The sequence below is a fragment of the Apiospora phragmitis genome (assembly GCF_038363925.1).
Source record: "Apiospora phragmitis strain CBS 135458 chromosome Unknown utg000002l:1.0-5516284.0:1.0-5523493.0, whole genome shotgun sequence".
NCBI lineage: Eukaryota > Fungi > Ascomycota > Sordariomycetes > Amphisphaeriales > Apiosporaceae > Apiospora > Apiospora phragmitis.
In genome coordinates, this window is record NW_027117400.1 from 690,564 (window position 1) to 708,961 (window position 18,398).

The following is an 18,398-nucleotide window of genomic DNA, read 5'->3' on the forward strand; positions in this document are numbered from 1 at the left end:
GGGCAGCCTTGCTTCTCTGCGATGTGTGGTGGGATGCCGCAACATCAAAACCTCAGAGACAGGGAGACATGTGATTGTTGAAAACACGAGCATTTGGGGTTGGGACGACATCAAGGTGCAAACCAGACTGGAGGTTGGGACAGCGTTGGCAGCGGCAGCAGCAGCAGCAGCAACGCAAGCAGCAGGTACGATTTGCGAGCCCGGCGATGTTGTGCTTTCCTTTTACGGGTCTTTCTTCCACCGCCTTTCCACTTGGTGTTTCTTCTGGGTGTTGATCCCCGCCTTCAGGAGGCTGGATGTGCGCATGGAAGTAAGCGAGAGACATACCCTATTGTTCTTGTTTATATACGTCAAAAGCTCGAGACCTCGCTGTCGGGAAGACTTTTGGGAGTGTCGCAAATCGAGCTTGGTCGGGAGGTTGCGCGGCAGCAGAGAGGTGACGCGCTCTTATGAAGAAATTCTAGGTTATCAGAATGCGCGCCGGGAGTAAGAGCTTCGGTGTTTAGTTTGGGTATTAGGGGCTCTAGCGAAGGCCAAATCGGAAAAAAAGCTTTGTGCTTGGGTTAGGAAAAGCATCAGCAAGGCGCAAAAGGTGGTGAAGGTTAGGATGATGTACTTCGGTTCTATTTGTTTTGCGGCGACCCAAGACCAGGATGACTGCAAGCACAAAGCAATAGTGTCACGGTCAATTGTGGGATGGCAGTTTCTTAGCACCAAGGGTCGCAACGGCAACGGGCTCATCGCTATGGTCAAGACAAATCACCCCTACCATTGGGCAGCGGCAAGCGGTCGTGGCCAGTGGAGCCCGTGTCATTTGTTTTAATCAATTGCTGCTCGATTTGGCGATTTGGCGATTTGGCGGGGTTGACAAGTCCGCCCAGCACTCTTCTCCAGGCCCCCTGTAGTGACGATGCTAACCTACCACAAATGGCCAAGTACTTGGAACACGCGCATTTTCCATGTAGAACAGGAAATTCACTGGACGGAGGAGTGTCTCTACACTCGGAAAAGATGCATTTCCAGCAGGCTTATGCGATATGCAAACATGTTGCATCTTATCCTTGAACAAAGCAGATCTTGCCTTTCTGGAACGCCCGTCGTCCTTTGTCTTCACTGATTGATTGACCGGCAAGTTATCTGGTGGATACCCCTTAAGCTTAGGTTAGCCTGGCAGCCCAATATGGACGACTGGACGGCCTGGGAGGCCGTGGCCTGTGTGTTGACGCAACATTCCGTCCGACCTGGGCATAAGACATCAAAACCCTGGACACCCACCCCTCCCTCATTGCCCATTACTCATTGCCACAGGAACCAGAATAAGCCTACCGCACGTCTATGACCCCCCCTGGGGTGCAGCCTGTAACCGCTGTCGCTTGGTTATATCGATACAACACTTATTACTGTTACCATAATTGTTTGATACATGCCTTAGAACATCAGTGGCAGATCCCTAACGATGCGGTCTTTGTTGTGATGTAGAAATCCAATTTGGCAGCAAAGTCGTCACCGAACATCGCCCGTCCTTTGTTCGCCGTCGCTTTTGAAATCCCCCTACATGCTTATTGACCACCCGCACATCCCAATCCAGTCCAGACATTTCCTCTTGCGTTATCTTTCCCCCCTGACTTAGCTACTTAATCTGTCCCGATCTCATTCAAGCGCCTGGAACCTCTACCAGTTCAATCCGCAGTATCGTCAAAAGCAGGCGGCCGACACCTGCATAGTTTGCCGGAAAGGCGACAATTTCGAATCCGGAACCTACACCGTCAAGCCATGCATTGTCGCGGCTGCGTGCGTTAGACAACTCGGGGTAGCATCCACATAGCTCAGTCAGATGCAGCATATGCTCTCGATCACGAGAGTCTCGTTGTGGAGTTACCAGGTCTGATGCGCAGGAGGGCAGAGTACCAACCATGAACAGCTCTTCGTCAAGAGCTCAAACTGGCCATGCTGTTGATGTTACGATTTCCAGGAAACCTGAGGACTTATAGAAGAAGATAAATGCCAGATCAGTGCTGCCAGGTTGCGAAAGGCCTCATTCATAGCCCCTTGATCTCTAAAAGCTTCCCGGCCTGACTGAAATATTGACCGTGCAGGAAGGCAGATGATGGATCTGAAATCTCGAGTTCCTAATCTATAGCCCCGTCTCTCAAAAACGGAACATCCATGCCACTCTCATGGCTTGTTTCCAATGATTGTTTGGTATTGTCGAAGAAGCAGCTACAAATGCGCTTGCGGAGGCTAAGAACAGCACTCCGGTGACAGCATTATGAAGCCTGTTCCCAACGTTCAGATCAAATGTTTCATTGCAGCCGGCAGTATTGAATTTAGTGTTAGCATCTTTGCTAATTGGAATTTGGATGTGCATATTGCAGCCGGTATTTCTATGCATGCAACCAAGAGCTTCTTGAGGTATGACTCCGAATACCGAAATCGAGATGGATTGTATGCCCAACATTGCATGCTCCTAGACCGTCACAGGGGAGATACAGAAGAACATGAAATAGCCTTCATCTGCGGCGCTTAGGATATAGCTTGGTTTGTGGTGGCTTTTACTGCGTGTCGGCTTTACATAGGCTGACGAGACTGTCAGTAGGTTGGTTATGTAGTAGTTCGTCTTATAGAGCGATCTATTCGCGTCCATGATCTAACGCTACGCTTCACGTTTGGTCATGCCCCAAGGTGCAGAAGGTGCGCGCACATTACCCTTTGTAACTTTCTAACTATCGCCTTACGATACACCTGTGCCAACAAAATATAGAACCAGCTGCGAGGATAACTACCAGTGCGGCTCATGTAATCCTGTTTTCTTGCCTCTTCCAGACAGCCTCCGCGATGTAATCCTATACCAAGTTGGGCCTGACTAAGTGCCACCACCCCCGAGAGTGGAGACCCGGGTCTCCTGTCTCGGCCTGCCTGCTTCCTACGATATGTGTCATAAACGGTCCCTAGAGATTACCTATACCTATTTATAGTCAGAGTACAATGGCCTGAGCCAATTGATGATTACCTCGAATCAATCAAACCTCTGCACGTTGGTATGTGCCTCAATTTCGTCATAAAGGCAACAACTCTACATTTCGGATGTGATCTGAAGTCCCCAGGAAACTCGAGTCTTATACAAGATGCCAGGAGATATTCCTGTGGGTGTCAGCGTCGACACTCACGCGGCTGGGCAGCCTCAACGGCAGACGATTGACGGCACATATGCGAAATTAGTGCCACCTCAGCCATCCCACTCCCAAGAACTGTACAGACACCTGTGCGGTGGATCTCAAAACGCGACCTTTGCCTACCTAGGCGTCGGCCCCTTTGAGAACGAAGACGAGTTCGCCCAGCACACTGCCAGCATCGCGCCCTCGCAGGACCCGTTCTACTTCACCGTCATCCCCAAGCAGGCCCTGGCCGGCGGCACAGTGCCGGCCGGCGCCGCCGTGGGCTACATCTCGCTGCTCAACATCGAGCGCGCCCACCGCAGCATCGAGATCGGCTGGGTCATCTTCTCGCCCGCGCTGCAGCGCACGACGGCGGCGACCGAGGCGTTGTTCCTGCTCATGGGCTACTGCATGGACACTGACGGCCTGGGTAAACGGCGGCTCGAGTGGAAGTGCGACGCGCTCAACGCCAAGAGCCGGCGCGCCGCGGAGCGCCTCGGCTTCACGTACGAGGGCACTTTCCGCAAACACCGCATCGTGCGGGGCCGCAACCGCGACACCGCCTAGCTCTCCATCGTGGACGACGAATGGAGCGCGCGGAAGCGGGCGTTGCTGGCCTGGCTCGCGCCGGAGAACTTTGAGGAGGGGAGGCAGGTTCGGAGCTTGGACACGATTCGAAAAGGGATGGAGGAGTGAGTGAGCGAGCTTCAGGTAGCCGCGTGACACACACAGTTCTCGTTGGGTCTGTGTCTGGACTCTCCTGTGCCTGAGCAACCATGTTAATGCTGTAATCAAGAATCCCCATAACATAAGTAGACAGGCTTAATTCCTACACAGTCAGCTTGCATCAAGCGTTGCACCTATCCCCACCTCCATCCTGTATTTTCTAAGGGAACGGATATTCTTCGGATCATTAATTCCAAATAGAACTGGGGGAAGGCATCGCTTCCTCGTAGGTTAGGAGTTCCCAATTTATCGTGTTTTTGTCAAACCCCTTCTCACTACCTAGTAAGCGGGATGCATGAATCTGGGAAGTGCTCGGTCTCGGGCCGGACTCCAGCTGGTTCGTGAACCGCCATGTACCTAATCTTACCGTGCTTGGCCCGTTCCGGCTAGCGTCACGTCACCATCACAGTCCTTCTCAGGGACCCGCTGTTAGGCTTGGGGGCTTGGACCAGGTGCACACATCAGCAAGACACGTGTGAGAGTCGCACCTGAGTCTAAATCCAGCTCCCCCGGCCAGTCCAAGAAGAACCCAGCTCTGCCCAGTTGCCAGTACTTGCAAGCAACCAGCTCAGCCATTGAGCACTGCTGCCAGCCGCAACCAGGTCCCTCCCAGGCGCCTGCCGTTCACGCATGATTTGATCAATGCCCGATTCCTGGGCATGTACGACATGACCCAGTTCAGAGAGGGTAATAAGCCGAGATGTGTGTGTGTGTGTCACGGTGCGGGTGTTTGTGCGTGCGTTGATGACTGCTCCTGAATGCATGCAACGGCACTGCTGTATGGGGTGGGATGTAACTATCGTATCGTCAAGCTGAAAGAATACTGATCGAATTGGATGGAAGAATTGCTGTGACTGATGGTAAAAGTGAAAAGTGAGCATCTCCATGTCATCTCATTTGCCTTGCAGAAGCCGCGCACATGTTACTCGCCAGGTGAGTCGAGTTGCATCTTGTTAGGCGCATGCAGGCAATAGGTACAGGTTATGTACATGCTTGACGGGCAGGCATCAATTACGGCGGGTTTGCTCAAGGAACAGAAAAACCCCTTCCGATTTGACTGTAGGCAGGGAGACTCCATCTACAAACCCTCTCTCCCCTCTTTGCTCACTGTCGGACATTCTGGACATACGTAGTTTCCCGCTACGAACCCACAGCAAGACCAAGACCAAGAAAGAGCACGAGAGCGAGAGAAGGAGAGAAGGAGGAGAGAGAGGAGACACATTTCACATCTTCAATTCTGACCCAGACCCTCGAGATACTTACTGGGTTTTGGGGGAGACTGCCAGTACTCGCTCGAGCTCAAACCTGCTGTTTTACCCACAACCGCAGGCCCCCCCCAGGTTGTTTGAGTTCATGTAGCGTAGACGCTTGCCACAGTTGTCGACCGAACCAGACCAGACCCTTCCTTCCCTTATCCAGCTATCTCTCTAACCGTACTGGCCTGCTGAGCCGGGACATCCCCAACACCTTCGTTTCCGCCGGCTTTTTTTGTTTCACAACCCTTACTACATTCGCATACCCTCTACGTATTGGCAATTTGCATCTCTAGACGGATCGGCGCGGAACGAACAACCCCACGATACCCAATTTGGTCCGACGGTTGCGCTGGCCTGCCTGGATGGACTTCGGCGCAATCTGATTACGCATTTGCATACCCTGTCATCCCCAGGAGTTAACCAGTGTTGCACAACAATCACGCTCATCGCCCAAAGATCGGTCTTCTACATACTCCTGCGCCGCGTACCAATCATCCACGACAGACGGTTCAGCCTTGTCTCCAACTCCAGAAAGGCACCAGCACAAAGCCTAGGCCTTATCCCACATTGCGACCGCTACGTCCCCAAACACCACTATTCCATAGCCCTATCGCATCATAGCGCCTGCTGGCTTGTTTTGTTTCCGATACGCTCCGAGCCATTCAACCCTTTCTGTCCGGAACAACCCCACCAAACCCGTTCATACAGGTGAAGGTGACGACAAGGCATCTCCGTATGCTGACCAACACGCTCTCGTATAGAGCCCATCGACATCCTTAACCTCGCATGTCTGGCACCGGTGATTACCTCCCGGTTCATTCGCCTACGCCAATAACCTCCCGAACGAAAGGGCATTGAGCCCGCCCAACACCTTCACCATGTTTTGGAGATTTGGTGGCTACGCCAACATCTCCACCATCGATACCATCCTCGATAAGCAAGACTTCCAACTCGAGGACCTACTCGACGAGAGCGATTTGATTCAAGAGCTTAAACAGCATAACACGAAGCTCATCGAATACCTCCGAGAAGAAAAGGTCCTGGAGAAGCTGCTCAAATATGTCGTCGCGCCAAAGTTAGAGCCCGTAGAGAATCCCGATGAGGACAAAGAAGAGGAGGAGAAGAAGGGCAAGTCCCGCTTATCCTTCGGCCGGCCGCGAGCATCATCCAGTGCTACGAACGACGGAGAGGTTGCCGAGGATGAGGTCGAGAAGAAGCGCAATAGATATGCCTACGTCGCGGCGGAGGTCCTCTCCTCTGACAATTGGTCCATTTACGAGGCGCTCATGGAGAGTACGTCGCTGCTCCGCAACTTCTGGAACTTCCTAAAGCTGCCGGCGCCTCTCGATCCTCTGCAGGCCAGCTATTTCACCAAGGTCAACGAATCTTTGTTCGACAAGAAGACCGAGGAGATGCTGGATCTGCTCAAATCTTTGGACGGCGCTGTCGCCGACATGCTGCGTCATGTTGATTGCCCCATGGTCATGGACCTTCTGCTCAAAATCATCAGCCTAGAGCGAACAGAGAGTGGCCAGGGTGTGGTCGAGGTGAGGCAACCCGTAATCACATATGATCATGTCTATGCTAACCAAAGTAACGCAGTGGCTTTACACCAGAGATGTCATGCCGACTCTACTCTCCTTCCTGGGTCCTGAACATAGCTGGGCTACACAGACATCCGCAGGAGATTTCATCAAGGCCATCATCACCGTCTCGGCCAATGCTTCCCAGAACGAGCAGGCTTGCATTGGTCCCAACGAGCTCACGAGGCAGCTGGTCTCCAAGGACTGCGTGGAAAAGCTCATTAGTTACATGCTGGGCGGCGGAAACCCTCTGACCGTCGGCGTAGGTATCATTATCGAGGTTATCCGCAAGAACAACTCGGACTACGACCCAGACGTTGGCTCTGACAACAATGCTCAGCCCTCCAGCCGGGATCCGATTTACTTGGGCAATCTTTTACGCATGTTTGCGGAGCACGTGCCCGATTTCATGAACCTGATCATGCATACCCCTGCTCAGAAACAGCGTCTGGAATCAACCTTTGGAGACAAGATTGAACCTCTTGGCTTCGATCGCTTCAAGACCTGCGAGCTCATGGCAGAGCTCTTGCACTGCAGCAACATGGCCCTATTGAACGAGGTTGGGTCTGAGCAGGTCATCGCCGTGCGGGACGAAGAGAGGCAGCGGTTGCGGGCCGAAGGGAAGCTGGTGATGAACCGGGGCGATGATGCGCAGTCTTCGGCGGAGGACCTTACTATGCGTGGCCGACACTCGTCTCCCGACGACGGACGCCGCCTTGAAGTGACCAATGCGTCAGACGATGATGGCTTTGAAGAGGTCGCCCCATCCGGCGAGATGACCGAAGACACGTCCCATGAGTTTGTCAAGGCCGAGGATGAGATACTACCTCCCGCTTCCTCCGCCTCGTTCCTTGACAAGGACGATGAAGATTTTGTGGATGAACCTTTGAGTTCCCCTAGACTCAATGTTCACGACAACATAGTCCACGAACAGGAAGTTCCCGAATTCGAGAACCCCGAGTTGGTTGTAGCACCCCTATCTCCCAAGAAGGCTCCTATTAAGATGGATGCTTCTTCAAGTGAAGGGGAGTCTACTGTCAACAGTGTGAACGAGCCGACCAGTGAAGCACAGCCCCCGACTGCACATGCGGAAACAACGGCACAGGCCACTTCTGAGGAGGACTCGGCATCCGAGGACGCTCCTGGTGCAAAGGAGGCTATCAGCTCAACCTCAGAGAACACTACCGCAGCACCGGAAGTCAGTGCCGAGGAGCCGAAGACCGAGACTCTCCCGTCAAGCTCAGAGCCAACACCCAGTGACAAGAGCGACGAAGATAAGCCAGCTGAGGTTGCTCCTTTAGTGATTCGGAGTGCGGATACTCGAGAAGCTGAGACCGTCAAGGATGACTCGACGGCGGATACCACAACGACATCGGCTTCTGCACCACCAAGCAAGACTGACGAGGAGTCTATCATTGTTGGCCATAAAGCTGATTCGGGTGAAACGCCAGCTCCCGCTGCGGCCATTGAAGAGCCAGTGGAGCCTGTTGTCGGTGACTTTTTAAAGATGCAGTTTGTGAAGCATCAAGTCGTCCCTACCATACTGGTAATTATTGATTCCCTTCTATACCTCTCGGAGTGCAATTGTGCTGACTATAGGTAGAAATTTTTCTTTAAATACCCCTGGAATAACTTCCTGCATAACGTTGTATATGATATCGTTCAACAAGTATTCAATGGGCCTATGGATCGTGGATACAATCCTACTTTGGCAATCTCGCTCTTTGAGGCGGCCGATGTCACAAATGCCATTATCAAGGGCCAAGTCGCCAGTGAGAACTCACAGGCACATAACAAGACGCGCATGGGTTACATGGGTCACCTCACTCTGATCGCCGAGGAAGTGGTCAAGTTCACCGAGCGCAACCCTCCCGAGCTCTTGTCCGAGCTGGTCCTAGATCGCGTCATGAGCCAAGACTGGATCAATTACGTTGAGGGTGCTTTGGCCGAAACGAGGGAACGAGACAATGCCATTCTCGGCGGCGTCCGACCCGAGGTCGCTATGAGCAACCGCGCTGCCATGGCCGGCAATGGTCTTGGTGGTATGGGTTTGTCAAGCCTTGGTCTTGGGAACGCCCAGGGCGGGTCGAACGCCCTGGCCGAGGCAGGCCTGAACGGCGGAGCTAGCGTGGAAATGCCGGATAATGGTAGTGGGAGCAGCCTTGGTCCTTTCAGCATCAGTTCTGGTCTACTAGGCTCAGGCTTCGGTAGCTCTAGTGACGAGGACGAAGATGAGTCGGAGGAGAACGAAGAGGATGTCAATAACGAGGTCAGTGATCCGTCGGGCCCTACCGTCAGCGAGACTGGCGGTGGCGGCTCGGAAGAAGTTCCTTTACCACCAGCCCCTTCCCCTTCACATGCCACATTGTCCCCATCTTCATCCGAAGCAGAGAACCCGAGGAGCACTTCAGGAGCAACAGCAGCTACGCTGGCACTTAACTCTATCTTGAGCGGGCCATCCACTTCGACCTAGCAGAGAGGAGGCGGAATGCCGCTGCGAGGGAGAAGCTTTGACGGCGAACCCCATGCGAAGCGTCGGAAGAGATTCCCCTAGCTGTACGACTTCCTCGCTGCTGCTTGGAGGTGTTGCCCAGTCAACTGTTGATAGTCCTCGGTACCGGATGCTTTGGATGCGAGCGTCTGAAAACAAGGCGGCCGTTTTGTGCACGCTGCAGACTCCATGTCTTGATCCCTTTTTTGGCCATTCTGAACAGCTCCTGGAAGCCTTTAGCGGCAGTCATGTCAGCATATAGGATATCAAAAGCGATCAGATAGCAGCAACAGCGAAGGATGACATCACTCACAGTCTGATCGGGTCACCCACTTCGCCTTGCGTGACAATATAAGACTGTGTTGTTGAACCCCTTGTTGCTATAGCTGCTATGAGCCCTGTTACATTTCCACATTCCCTCAAAACCTTTCGACACAATTACTTTAAGCTACCACGACTATATGCTAACTGTTTTCTTAGTTCCGTGCCTACACCGATCCTCTGAACGCTTCATCGTCCTTGGATCCTCCTTCCATTCCGCCACCTCCCCCACCCCCGCCGCCGCTGAACATCCCGCCTTCCCGTGCCCGCCTACAACTCGCTGCGCGGCTCGCAATGCATCAGAAGAGTTCTGTAGCCGCGTCATCCCAGTCCGCAGAAATCGAGAACGGCGATGATGATGACGACGAACTGAAGCTCACCAGGGAACCCGACAGCATACTACGGGATCCGTTTGGGGATGACGCCGAAGAGGATGACGACGAAAGTGACGATGGTCTTGGCGAGGGTGGCGATGCCGGATCCTGGAACCAACAAGCCCGAGGCAGCTGGTGGAGAGGTGCCTTGTCACGTCGGTCCAACGAGAAGTTTGGCGATGGCAGAGACGATGATTCGGATTCGGAAAAGGACGAAGCCGCGGAGGATGACGACGAAGAATTCGGTGATTTCGCCATGCCTGAAGTGGAAAAGGAGGGCGGCAACGGTGAAAAGGGCAATGTGATCGTAAAGCCGCTGCCCCTCCACCCTCCCAACCAGAACCAGAAAAGCTCCACGTTCACCAGCTTGTGGCCGTTCAGCAGTCCCGGCTTTGGATCCAAGGAGAAGGAAAAGGAGAAGGGCAAGGGGAGAGGAGGGGAGGCAGCAGCAGCAGCAGCAGCAGTGAGAAGCCGGCATCGTCAAGTGAGATAACGGGAGACGACGGGGAAAAGATCAAGCGCACGCACGAGGCGACGTCGAGGACCAGTATTGAGGACCCTGATGATGAAGAGGTCGTCGTTTAGGAAACGGCCGATGTAAGGAACGACGCCATGAATGACGCGGCCCGCGGTTTGGGCGATGATTATGTAGCGGTGCGCCCTGGGCCTACGTGGCTGAAGAGGCCTCTGAGGCAGGAGTTGAGGAAGGGGTAGGTTGGTGTGGATGGAGCGCCACCGGTAATGAGCCGGCGGTGTTGATGATGACGACCTGGGACGTCGTATTTTGTGTTTGTAATATATATGTGCTTGTACCCTGCGGGGTCTGGGGCGATTTTCGGCCGTTGTGTCTGCTGCTGTACAGCATCATGGAAACGCTGAGACGGTTCTTTCTAATGATTGTTCTACGAATCATCCATCGGGCCATAGTCAAGGGACATGGACGGACATGTTGTTATGTTGTGTTATTGATATTTGAGTGTAAGTCTTCCAGGCATAAGTAATATTACACGAATGATGATGGTAAATTCAATCTACTAGACTCCAGTGCATTCCTCACCCGGCTTCCATTTGCTTCAGGCTCTGCATCTTGGCGGCCGCTTCGGCCATGGCCTTCTTGTGCTCCAGCTGCTGGATCTTGGCGTGGGCATCCCGCATGGCCTGCTGGTGGAGCCGGGTCGTCTCCCGCATGGCCTCCTGGGCCTTCTTCATGGCGCCCTCATGGCCCTTGGTGTAGCGCTTCAGCTGCCTCCGGGCCTCGGCCATGGCTTCGTCGTGGCGCAGCTGCCGCACTTTTGGGGGGCACGGGCCGATCAGTACCAGGGTGTTCTGCAGTAATGATATAGGGGGGGTTCCGAGTACTTACTGTTTGCTTCGGCCTCGGCCATGTTCTTCTCATGGTCTAGTTGCTGGACTCCAGACGAAATGTCAGCATTATTATATCAAATAGGTACATAGGTTTGGTAGATTGCATGGATGGCTGCTGCGTGAGGCGAGAAAGAGAGCAAGGGTGGCGACTCACTTCGATTGGTAGCCTCTTCCATGGCTGTACTATAGCGGCTGCTGAGGCTGCGCATCTTCTGCTCGCCCTCGGCCATGGCCTTTTGGTGCTCCTCGGCTAGCGCCCGGAGACGGTGGTCCATTTCGGACATGTCGTTGTTGGTGGTGGTGGTGGATTCCGCGGGACCACCGGTGTTGTTGCCGCCCGTTCTTTCTGTCTTTCTTGTCCGCATGAGTGTGTGAGTGAGTGTATGTACAGGGGCCAAGTCGATTATGTTATGCTATATACAAGAAACCTTTGTTAGGTCTCTCGTGAGTTTGGTCATAACGAGTGGATAGAACGTTGTTGTTGTTGTTGTTGTAGAGGGTGAGTTCAACAACCAACACGAGCAGGGCGACAAGCACAAAGCAAAGTAGGACGAAGGACTATTGACTCCTGTCACCAACAGAGATGTATACCCGAACGTGTATTCCTAACCGATCAGACATAGACATAGCAGCATTCATGAGATGATCTTGTCCCTGGACAATTCGAACGGGCGCTTGGTCTCTAGACGAACCCCATAGAAACCTGAATACACAAGAAACGTTAGTGGGGCTGCCAACGTTGGGTAGATTGTGGTTTGGTTATGACGTCACGGTGTTTAGCATGCTCTTCCCTTAACTTTAATTCGAGGCAGAGATACTTGCACATTCTCCTGACGAGATAAATCATTGGAGACTCATAGCACTGATGAATGAGAAAAACAGTTCTTGTATCATCCAACACAGGGCTGAATGGCAGTGGCCGGAAGCTCGAATCGGGCGTGGTTCGGCTAATCCCCAGCGAGGGTCGGCTAATCCCGATCGAGCATCTTCTCCTTCCTCTCCACCAAGTACAACGGCTTGAGGGAGGTCTACCTTTCCCGTCGTTCCCCAGCTTCAGTACCGACATGTAGGCTATCGGTCCCCATAGACGCGACATGGCTACGAAGGTCTGGCTAGTTGATTGACATGGGTGTCATATCACGACGTTGCTCGAAACTTCACCAAGGCGGGCCCGCTCGCTTGCAATCCGCCCCATGTGAGAATCGTGGGGCTTTCAGGGATGTGTCTGCGGAGAGCCCTAGCCCCGGATCACGTTCCGGTAAGCCCTCTCTTCCTCCTCCCCAGCCGGCGTCGCTGGTCCCCAATGGACGCGGTATGTTGTCTGGCCGAAGCTTCGGGGACCTCTCGTCTTTCTTGAAAGGATGTACTGTCCCGACGGGCAGGGGGCTCTGCGCTACGTCGATGTAGCACAGCCCGGGTGTGGTCGGGGCAAGAGGAAAGGGCTCTTTGGATGCTTAACCCCTGCCCTCCCTCCCGGAACGAGGCTCCCCCTCGTAGAGGTACGCGGGACCCCGGTGATGACATGACCCTCGGCCCAGTTGGTGGCTGAGCTGGGGCGTTTGTCGGTTCCGTCGACGTCGACGTCGATAATGCGGATGTGTAGTATCGTGCTCTGGCAACGGAGAGGGAGGGGTCAAGACATATCCGTTCTGCCGGTTTCCCCTCAGCATGAAGCATTTTCTTTTCTTGGCTTGCTCAAGTTGGTCGCCGACTCTGCTGCCGTCCCCGGCTGACGCGATGTGTCGTACCAGGCTACTGGCATGTATGCTGGACTGACGAATTGTCCATCAACCGATTGTGGTCAGTGGGACGTGTGGGGTGCGGATGCTTCTCTTAGTCGGCGTCAGCTCCCTCTCAGGGTAACGCAGCGGGCTCGCGGTTGGTGCTTGGGCCCGAGGTACCCTGGTGTTACCCTGCGTCGGTTCAGGGGTTTCCTCCTCCTCGTCGGGGCTAGGGGTCGTGTGTTCCTCTTACTGAAGGTTTGCTCCAGGGTGCAGGAGGCCTGGAGCCCTCAGTGGAATCATGGTCTTCTCTGTTGCTGCTTCTTTTGGGGACTTACCCTGGCTCGGCAATTGTGGTTGCACTGCTCTTTTCGCGGAGAGCCGTTTCCTAGATCCGCGATCAGGTGCTAAGAGCTCATCGAGGTCCCATTCCCTCTTTTTCTCGATCATGGAAGGGTGGTCAACGCAAATAACATCACACTCTACCTGCTGAGGGCCTTGAACCCCGTCACCAACGGGGCCACATGGCCTATGGCAGAGAGATCCCCATTGGGTAGGATCTTTCCGCCCAACCTGCCGCTGCGTACTCTTGAACCTGCTACCGCTCATGGTCGAGTACGTCTTCAACATCGATTTCCGCCAGCGAACGGCTATCACGCTATGAATATGTGTAGCTGTCTTTAGGTCTGATCGTACGGCTAACCGTTTACCTGATCCCTCCCTGCAGCTGCCTCGACAAAGTGTGCGTTTAATGAATGCCTGATAAAAGTCAGACACTGGACGCGCGAGCCAATTGGATATAGAGGCATAGAAACTGACGAAGCCAGAATTCAGAAACGTCCCAAAATGCTGGGAAAATGTCGCGAAAATGAAGAACATCACATACCAAGCCGCCCTGCCTGCTTCTACCACCCATTTTGAGAAGCCAGCAGGACAAGCTGTGGCTGAAGACAATGCCCAGCCCCCGGAGGAGCCAGCGGGCTCCTTGATATATCCCCTCTGCACTAGCATATTATACAGGTGCATTGACATCACAGGCTCATACATTCGCTCTCAGATGAAGAGGCCATATGAGTTGGCGATCTCTAATCCCTCTATCAAGCCGGCACCACAGAGCAAGGGAGAAAAATTCTATAATCTATCTGGATTCGAATCTATAAAACGGGAGGGCGGCACTGAATTAATTTTTCGTAATTTCTAATAAAAATAGATCCTCTTTATATAAACTTCTTATAAAAAAATGCGGATTTAAATTAGATATTAAAAAAAAAAAATTTTAAAAACTAAAAAAAAAAATTAAAAAAAAGGAACGAGTAAACGGTAATTATATTAACCTATGTTATTTAGTTTAATCTATGCATTAAACCTAGACTCCGTATTTAGACATATTGTGAAACTTGTTAAACTGTGTGATCAAATCGCCAACTCCGGGTTACTCTGATGCGCGTCGACATGATACCGGGCAAGGCCTGGTGATAGCGCGATTCGTCCAGCGAGTATTGAATAGGCTAGATGGACGTCTACGGGGTTCCAAACGGCTTCTCTCCCCAAATACGATACCTTCTTCGGATATCTAATACTCGCGATAGAGGCTTAACCCTGACATCGTTGTAACCATTTCATGACAAGTGGTAGATTTCGCAGGTGTCCTATAACATTTTCATTCAATGTATCCGAATGATGCCGGGGCACTTAGCCGATAGTTAGATCGCGTCCTGCAGTACAATAGATTGGAGTCTCGGAGCAACTGTTCATTGGCATGCTGGCTGTGAGAGAATATTTCATCCTAAGTAGGAGTATATCCTGTAGCCGCAGAGTCACGATCGAAGACCAATGCCAATCCGAAGTGAGTTACCACTTGCCAATCGCAATATCACATGTTTGGATGGATCATGGCTCCGCTCGGCATCCTTTGATGACCTTGCATCTCAAGCGACGGCCCGCTCCCAGTACATATGTAGTAAGGGATGGGGCAGGTCGCCGAACATCTGGTAGCCGACTCCATTCACGATGGGGAAAACACCCTTCCGCCGGGGAATGGATGGAGACGGCTTTCGCACCACGATCCTTGATAGGGTCAACGCGGCTGTCATCAAGCTAACCCATAGTGTAATTTTCTTTCTTTCTATTTTCGGTTGCCGGACGCCACGCACGATGGTCGCCGTTTATGCTTAGTAGTCCTTAGGTTAAAGGGAGGCCTAGAGGCTTACTAAAAGAGATCCTAATTTCTTCTCATCTTCACCGGAATGATGGCGCCTTCAGCTTCGGCTAGCGTTTACTACGGTTGATTTTTACTCTGCTAATTTTGAACGCAATGCTCGGTCTGTCTACGGCTGATGACTCGGTAAGGTAAGTAGCTAGAGTACGTAAACCGCGGATCAGATGCGAGCATCATGCTAACCTTTTCAGCAGCATGCTGACTTGCGTCGGCCGATCGAAGGGGACCCCACCACTGCCCCGTCGGTGCGGGCGCACACTTCTATGTATGAGATTTGGGGGTCTCTTAACCCACAACAAGACCCGCGTACTAAGCGCGGCAATTCATCTTACGAAGAGGGAAAAGGGCGCCTACTATCCGTACCTGGGGCCATACTAGTTGCCGCGATGACTGTGCGCGAAACACATGAACCTACACCGAGAGTATGAAGTGGGCGTATTACATGTGAGTGGTGTTTACGATAACGATAATGATGAGGGGCACTAGAGGCTTCGCGGTATCGGGAAACCAAGGGGCACCATCATTCGATTCGGAGAGTACGGGAGAAAACCAAGTGCCCGTTGGGGTTTCGGGGTTCGGTACGCCGCAATTGTCGGATGTCTCACATTCCTCGAGGCAAGTCGTCATCAACTACTAGATGATAGACGACGGCGGCAGCCACGGCAATGTCGGGTAGATGCACGAGGAGGAGGGGTCGGTAGGACAGAAGGAGAGGGAACAGAAGTTTTGCAGAGCATGCCTCTTAATGCCTTCGGGATTTTCCAAAGAAGCCATATATGTGTCCTCGGTCGGGCATATCGCGGATAACCTGGGTCGGATTGCGCGGGGGATGGCGTGGAGATCCCAGCTGATGCGGATGCGAGCTGGGCGCACCCAACAGTGGTTGGTTGGCGGGAGGCGGCTGATTTCGAGTTTCGGATTGTATTCTGGGGGCTCTGGAATGAGGCTTTATAGTGCTGACGGTTGTTGGTCTTTTGGGCTCTTTCCAGGCATATAACGCGAACCAACAGACACGCCGGCCCGGCATTGCTGGGGCAGATTACACAATTTACACCAGCTATGCTATCATCTCATCTTGCTTGCCCTTAGTCAGTCAGCCCCTCTCTCTCTCTCTCTCTCTCTCTCTCTCTCTCTCTCTCTCTCTCTCTCTTTCTCGGATGGAATGCGAGATTCTTCTGTCTTCTCGCCCGGGATGGATGGGAGACCAGACCAGACCAGGAGATTCGGAGTTATATGTACATTTGCGGGATGCCCGAGAATGTTGGTCGCACCTAAAAGCACACACTCATCCGACGAGCTACTACGGCTACTACATACATCTGCATACTGCTACCAATCGGCCCCGAGTGTGTGGTGGTATGCATCGCGCAGCAGCTGCACTGCAACGTGGATGCTAGCCTGTCAACCTAATTCATCTGAAACAGACGCACGCCAAGTAATCAACCGTGGTGGTGGGATGGGATCGTCAGCTGTTGAAGGATTGGATTTTCACGCCTCTGTCCATCTTTTTCTTTTCCCATTTTGCGCATAGTGTAAGCAAACCAATGGCTGCGTCGTACCACTGAGCCTGGCATTTGGCTGGCGTTGTGTGTCGTCACACCCAACCATCAGGATTTCTTTGGCGAGGGTGGTACGGGTTGGCCGTTGATTGGCAGGCTTAGACGGCCGGCGCGCAACCCACCATGGCAGTACTCCAAGTTTGTTGCAGGATGGAATGCAGCTGAGGTCGGTTGGGTGGTCAGCATTCTGTAGGGTCGCCCAGCTGAGGAGAGAGATCGTCGCTGTGCTGACGCGAGGCGGACAAGCCTGCCAAATGTGCAGATAACCTCATCTCCAATGATGTGCGGTATTACCATCCGATGTTTCATGATGTTGTGCTTGATCTGTCAAAACTAACGTTGTTCAACCCGACTTTAGGTCGCATGATGGGAGAGAGGTTTTGGGCGGATTCATGACTACCAAAACTGCACACCCTCTTGCCTGGGCTCATAGGGGAAGTCTTGCTAGGCGAGGCTCACAAATCAAAGCCGTCAAGAAGGATGGTGTAGGCAGCACACTTGCTCGCAACCACACCCTTTCTGGCCCTTCCTGCCATCGAGTATTCCATCGGTTGCAGGATTTGCGAGAGAAGAAAAGACTGATAGAGGCAAAATGGGGTTCCGAAGCGACGTCAACACACCGATGAAGGCTTTCGGGCACTCCATATTTGCGAATGGGTGTGGGTAACAAACCACCCGACTGCCTGCCGTAGGAGCCAGCCATACGTCAGGCGCAAGCATAGCAATCCAACGCCATGGATGATGTTGGGTCTGTGCTCCTGCGGGAGCTAAATAGAAGAATCCATTTGCCATTCCTACCTACTCGATTGCGCATTTCTGTATTATATCAACTTTTCCTTAGACATGTTGGCTGTCGGTTGGTGGCTCATATTGGTCCGTTGGCGCATGCCTGAAAGATGCTCAGGACTGCCCCTCCTCGGCATTTTCATGTGTTATCTCTTGCTTTGGAAACAAAGAAAAAGCATGCAGTGCAATACAAGGCTCCCCTGGGAATAAAAAGGAACCCTTCGCGAGAGATTGTGAGGGGGTAGATGTCGTCTTTCGGGGGAGGTAGAAGAGGCTGGTGTGATTGGGTCGGACGACCGAAGGAGCCATCTGGAAACCGGCTTGGTCGAGTCAAATCTATGCATATCATCAGACTTGGTCGCTCGGGCGATTCGGCTTCAGCCATTATATTATATATGCATACACACGTCCTATTTCGCCTATGGCCTATGGCGTGGCTCTCTGCGGTTATGGAGTCTGCCGAGAGGTGATGTGGGTTGTGGGTAACAACCCCCAACCCTGCCTGCTTCCTGGGCACGATGATGAACCATCGGGTTCCGAAAGGATTGGGAGCTTGGCCGATGGTGTCGTCAACTCAGGTTTTGCCTGATCCGGGCTGGGTTGAGAGCAAAGGAATGCATGATGCGATGCTTGCTGGTGTGCTTGCTATGTATCTCTTCCTTTTTTTTCTCCTTCAGGGACCAACCAGTGCCCATTCGCCTAGCTGGCCCCCCACCTCCTACTTGCGATGACGTCCGGCTCGACTCGTGCGAATCCTTCCCATGCGACATGGCAAGCCCGGAGTTGAATTCAACATGCGAAGATCGACCGCGACGTGAGTATTGTTTCGATAGATCGACCTGA

At 52.8% G+C, this 18,398-nt stretch overlaps 4 protein-coding genes across 4 annotated transcripts; 3 read left to right on the plus strand and 1 right to left on the minus strand.

Moving 5' to 3' along the window:
* Positions 1-3,125: 3,125 nt before the first annotated feature.
* PG994_001081 (acetyltransferase- GNAT family) lies at positions 3,126-3,722 on the plus strand (the record flags this gene model as incomplete). Its single annotated transcript, XM_066852490.1, has 1 exon — positions 3,126-3,722. The coding sequence occupies one exon, from the start codon at positions 3,126-3,128 to the stop codon at positions 3,720-3,722; it is 597 nt and encodes a 198-aa protein (XP_066720631.1).
* Positions 3,723-6,015: 2,293 nt separating this feature from the next.
* Positions 6,016-9,193, plus strand: PG994_001082 (SIT4 phosphatase-associated protein; the record flags this gene model as incomplete). The annotated part of the gene is made up of 3 exons (XM_066852491.1): positions 6,016-6,684; positions 6,740-8,266; positions 8,324-9,193. The coding sequence occupies 3 exons, from the start codon at positions 6,016-6,018 to the stop codon at positions 9,191-9,193; spliced, it is 3,066 nt and encodes a 1,021-aa protein (XP_066720632.1).
* A 633-nt stretch (positions 9,194-9,826) lies between these two features.
* On the plus strand, positions 9,827-10,399 carry PG994_001083 (uncharacterized protein; the record flags this gene model as incomplete). The annotated part of the gene is made up of 1 exon (XM_066852492.1): positions 9,827-10,399. The coding sequence occupies one exon, from the start codon at positions 9,827-9,829 to the stop codon at positions 10,397-10,399; it is 573 nt and encodes a 190-aa protein (XP_066720633.1).
* A 560-nt stretch (positions 10,400-10,959) lies between these two features.
* PG994_001084 (uncharacterized protein) lies at positions 10,960-11,636 on the minus strand (the record flags this gene model as incomplete). The annotated part of the gene is made up of 3 exons (XM_066852493.1): positions 10,960-11,195; positions 11,270-11,317; positions 11,426-11,636. 3 exons carry the CDS (start codon positions 11,634-11,636, stop codon positions 10,960-10,962), a joined length of 495 nt encoding a protein of 164 aa, XP_066720634.1.
* Positions 11,637-18,398: the final 6,762 nt, after the last annotated feature.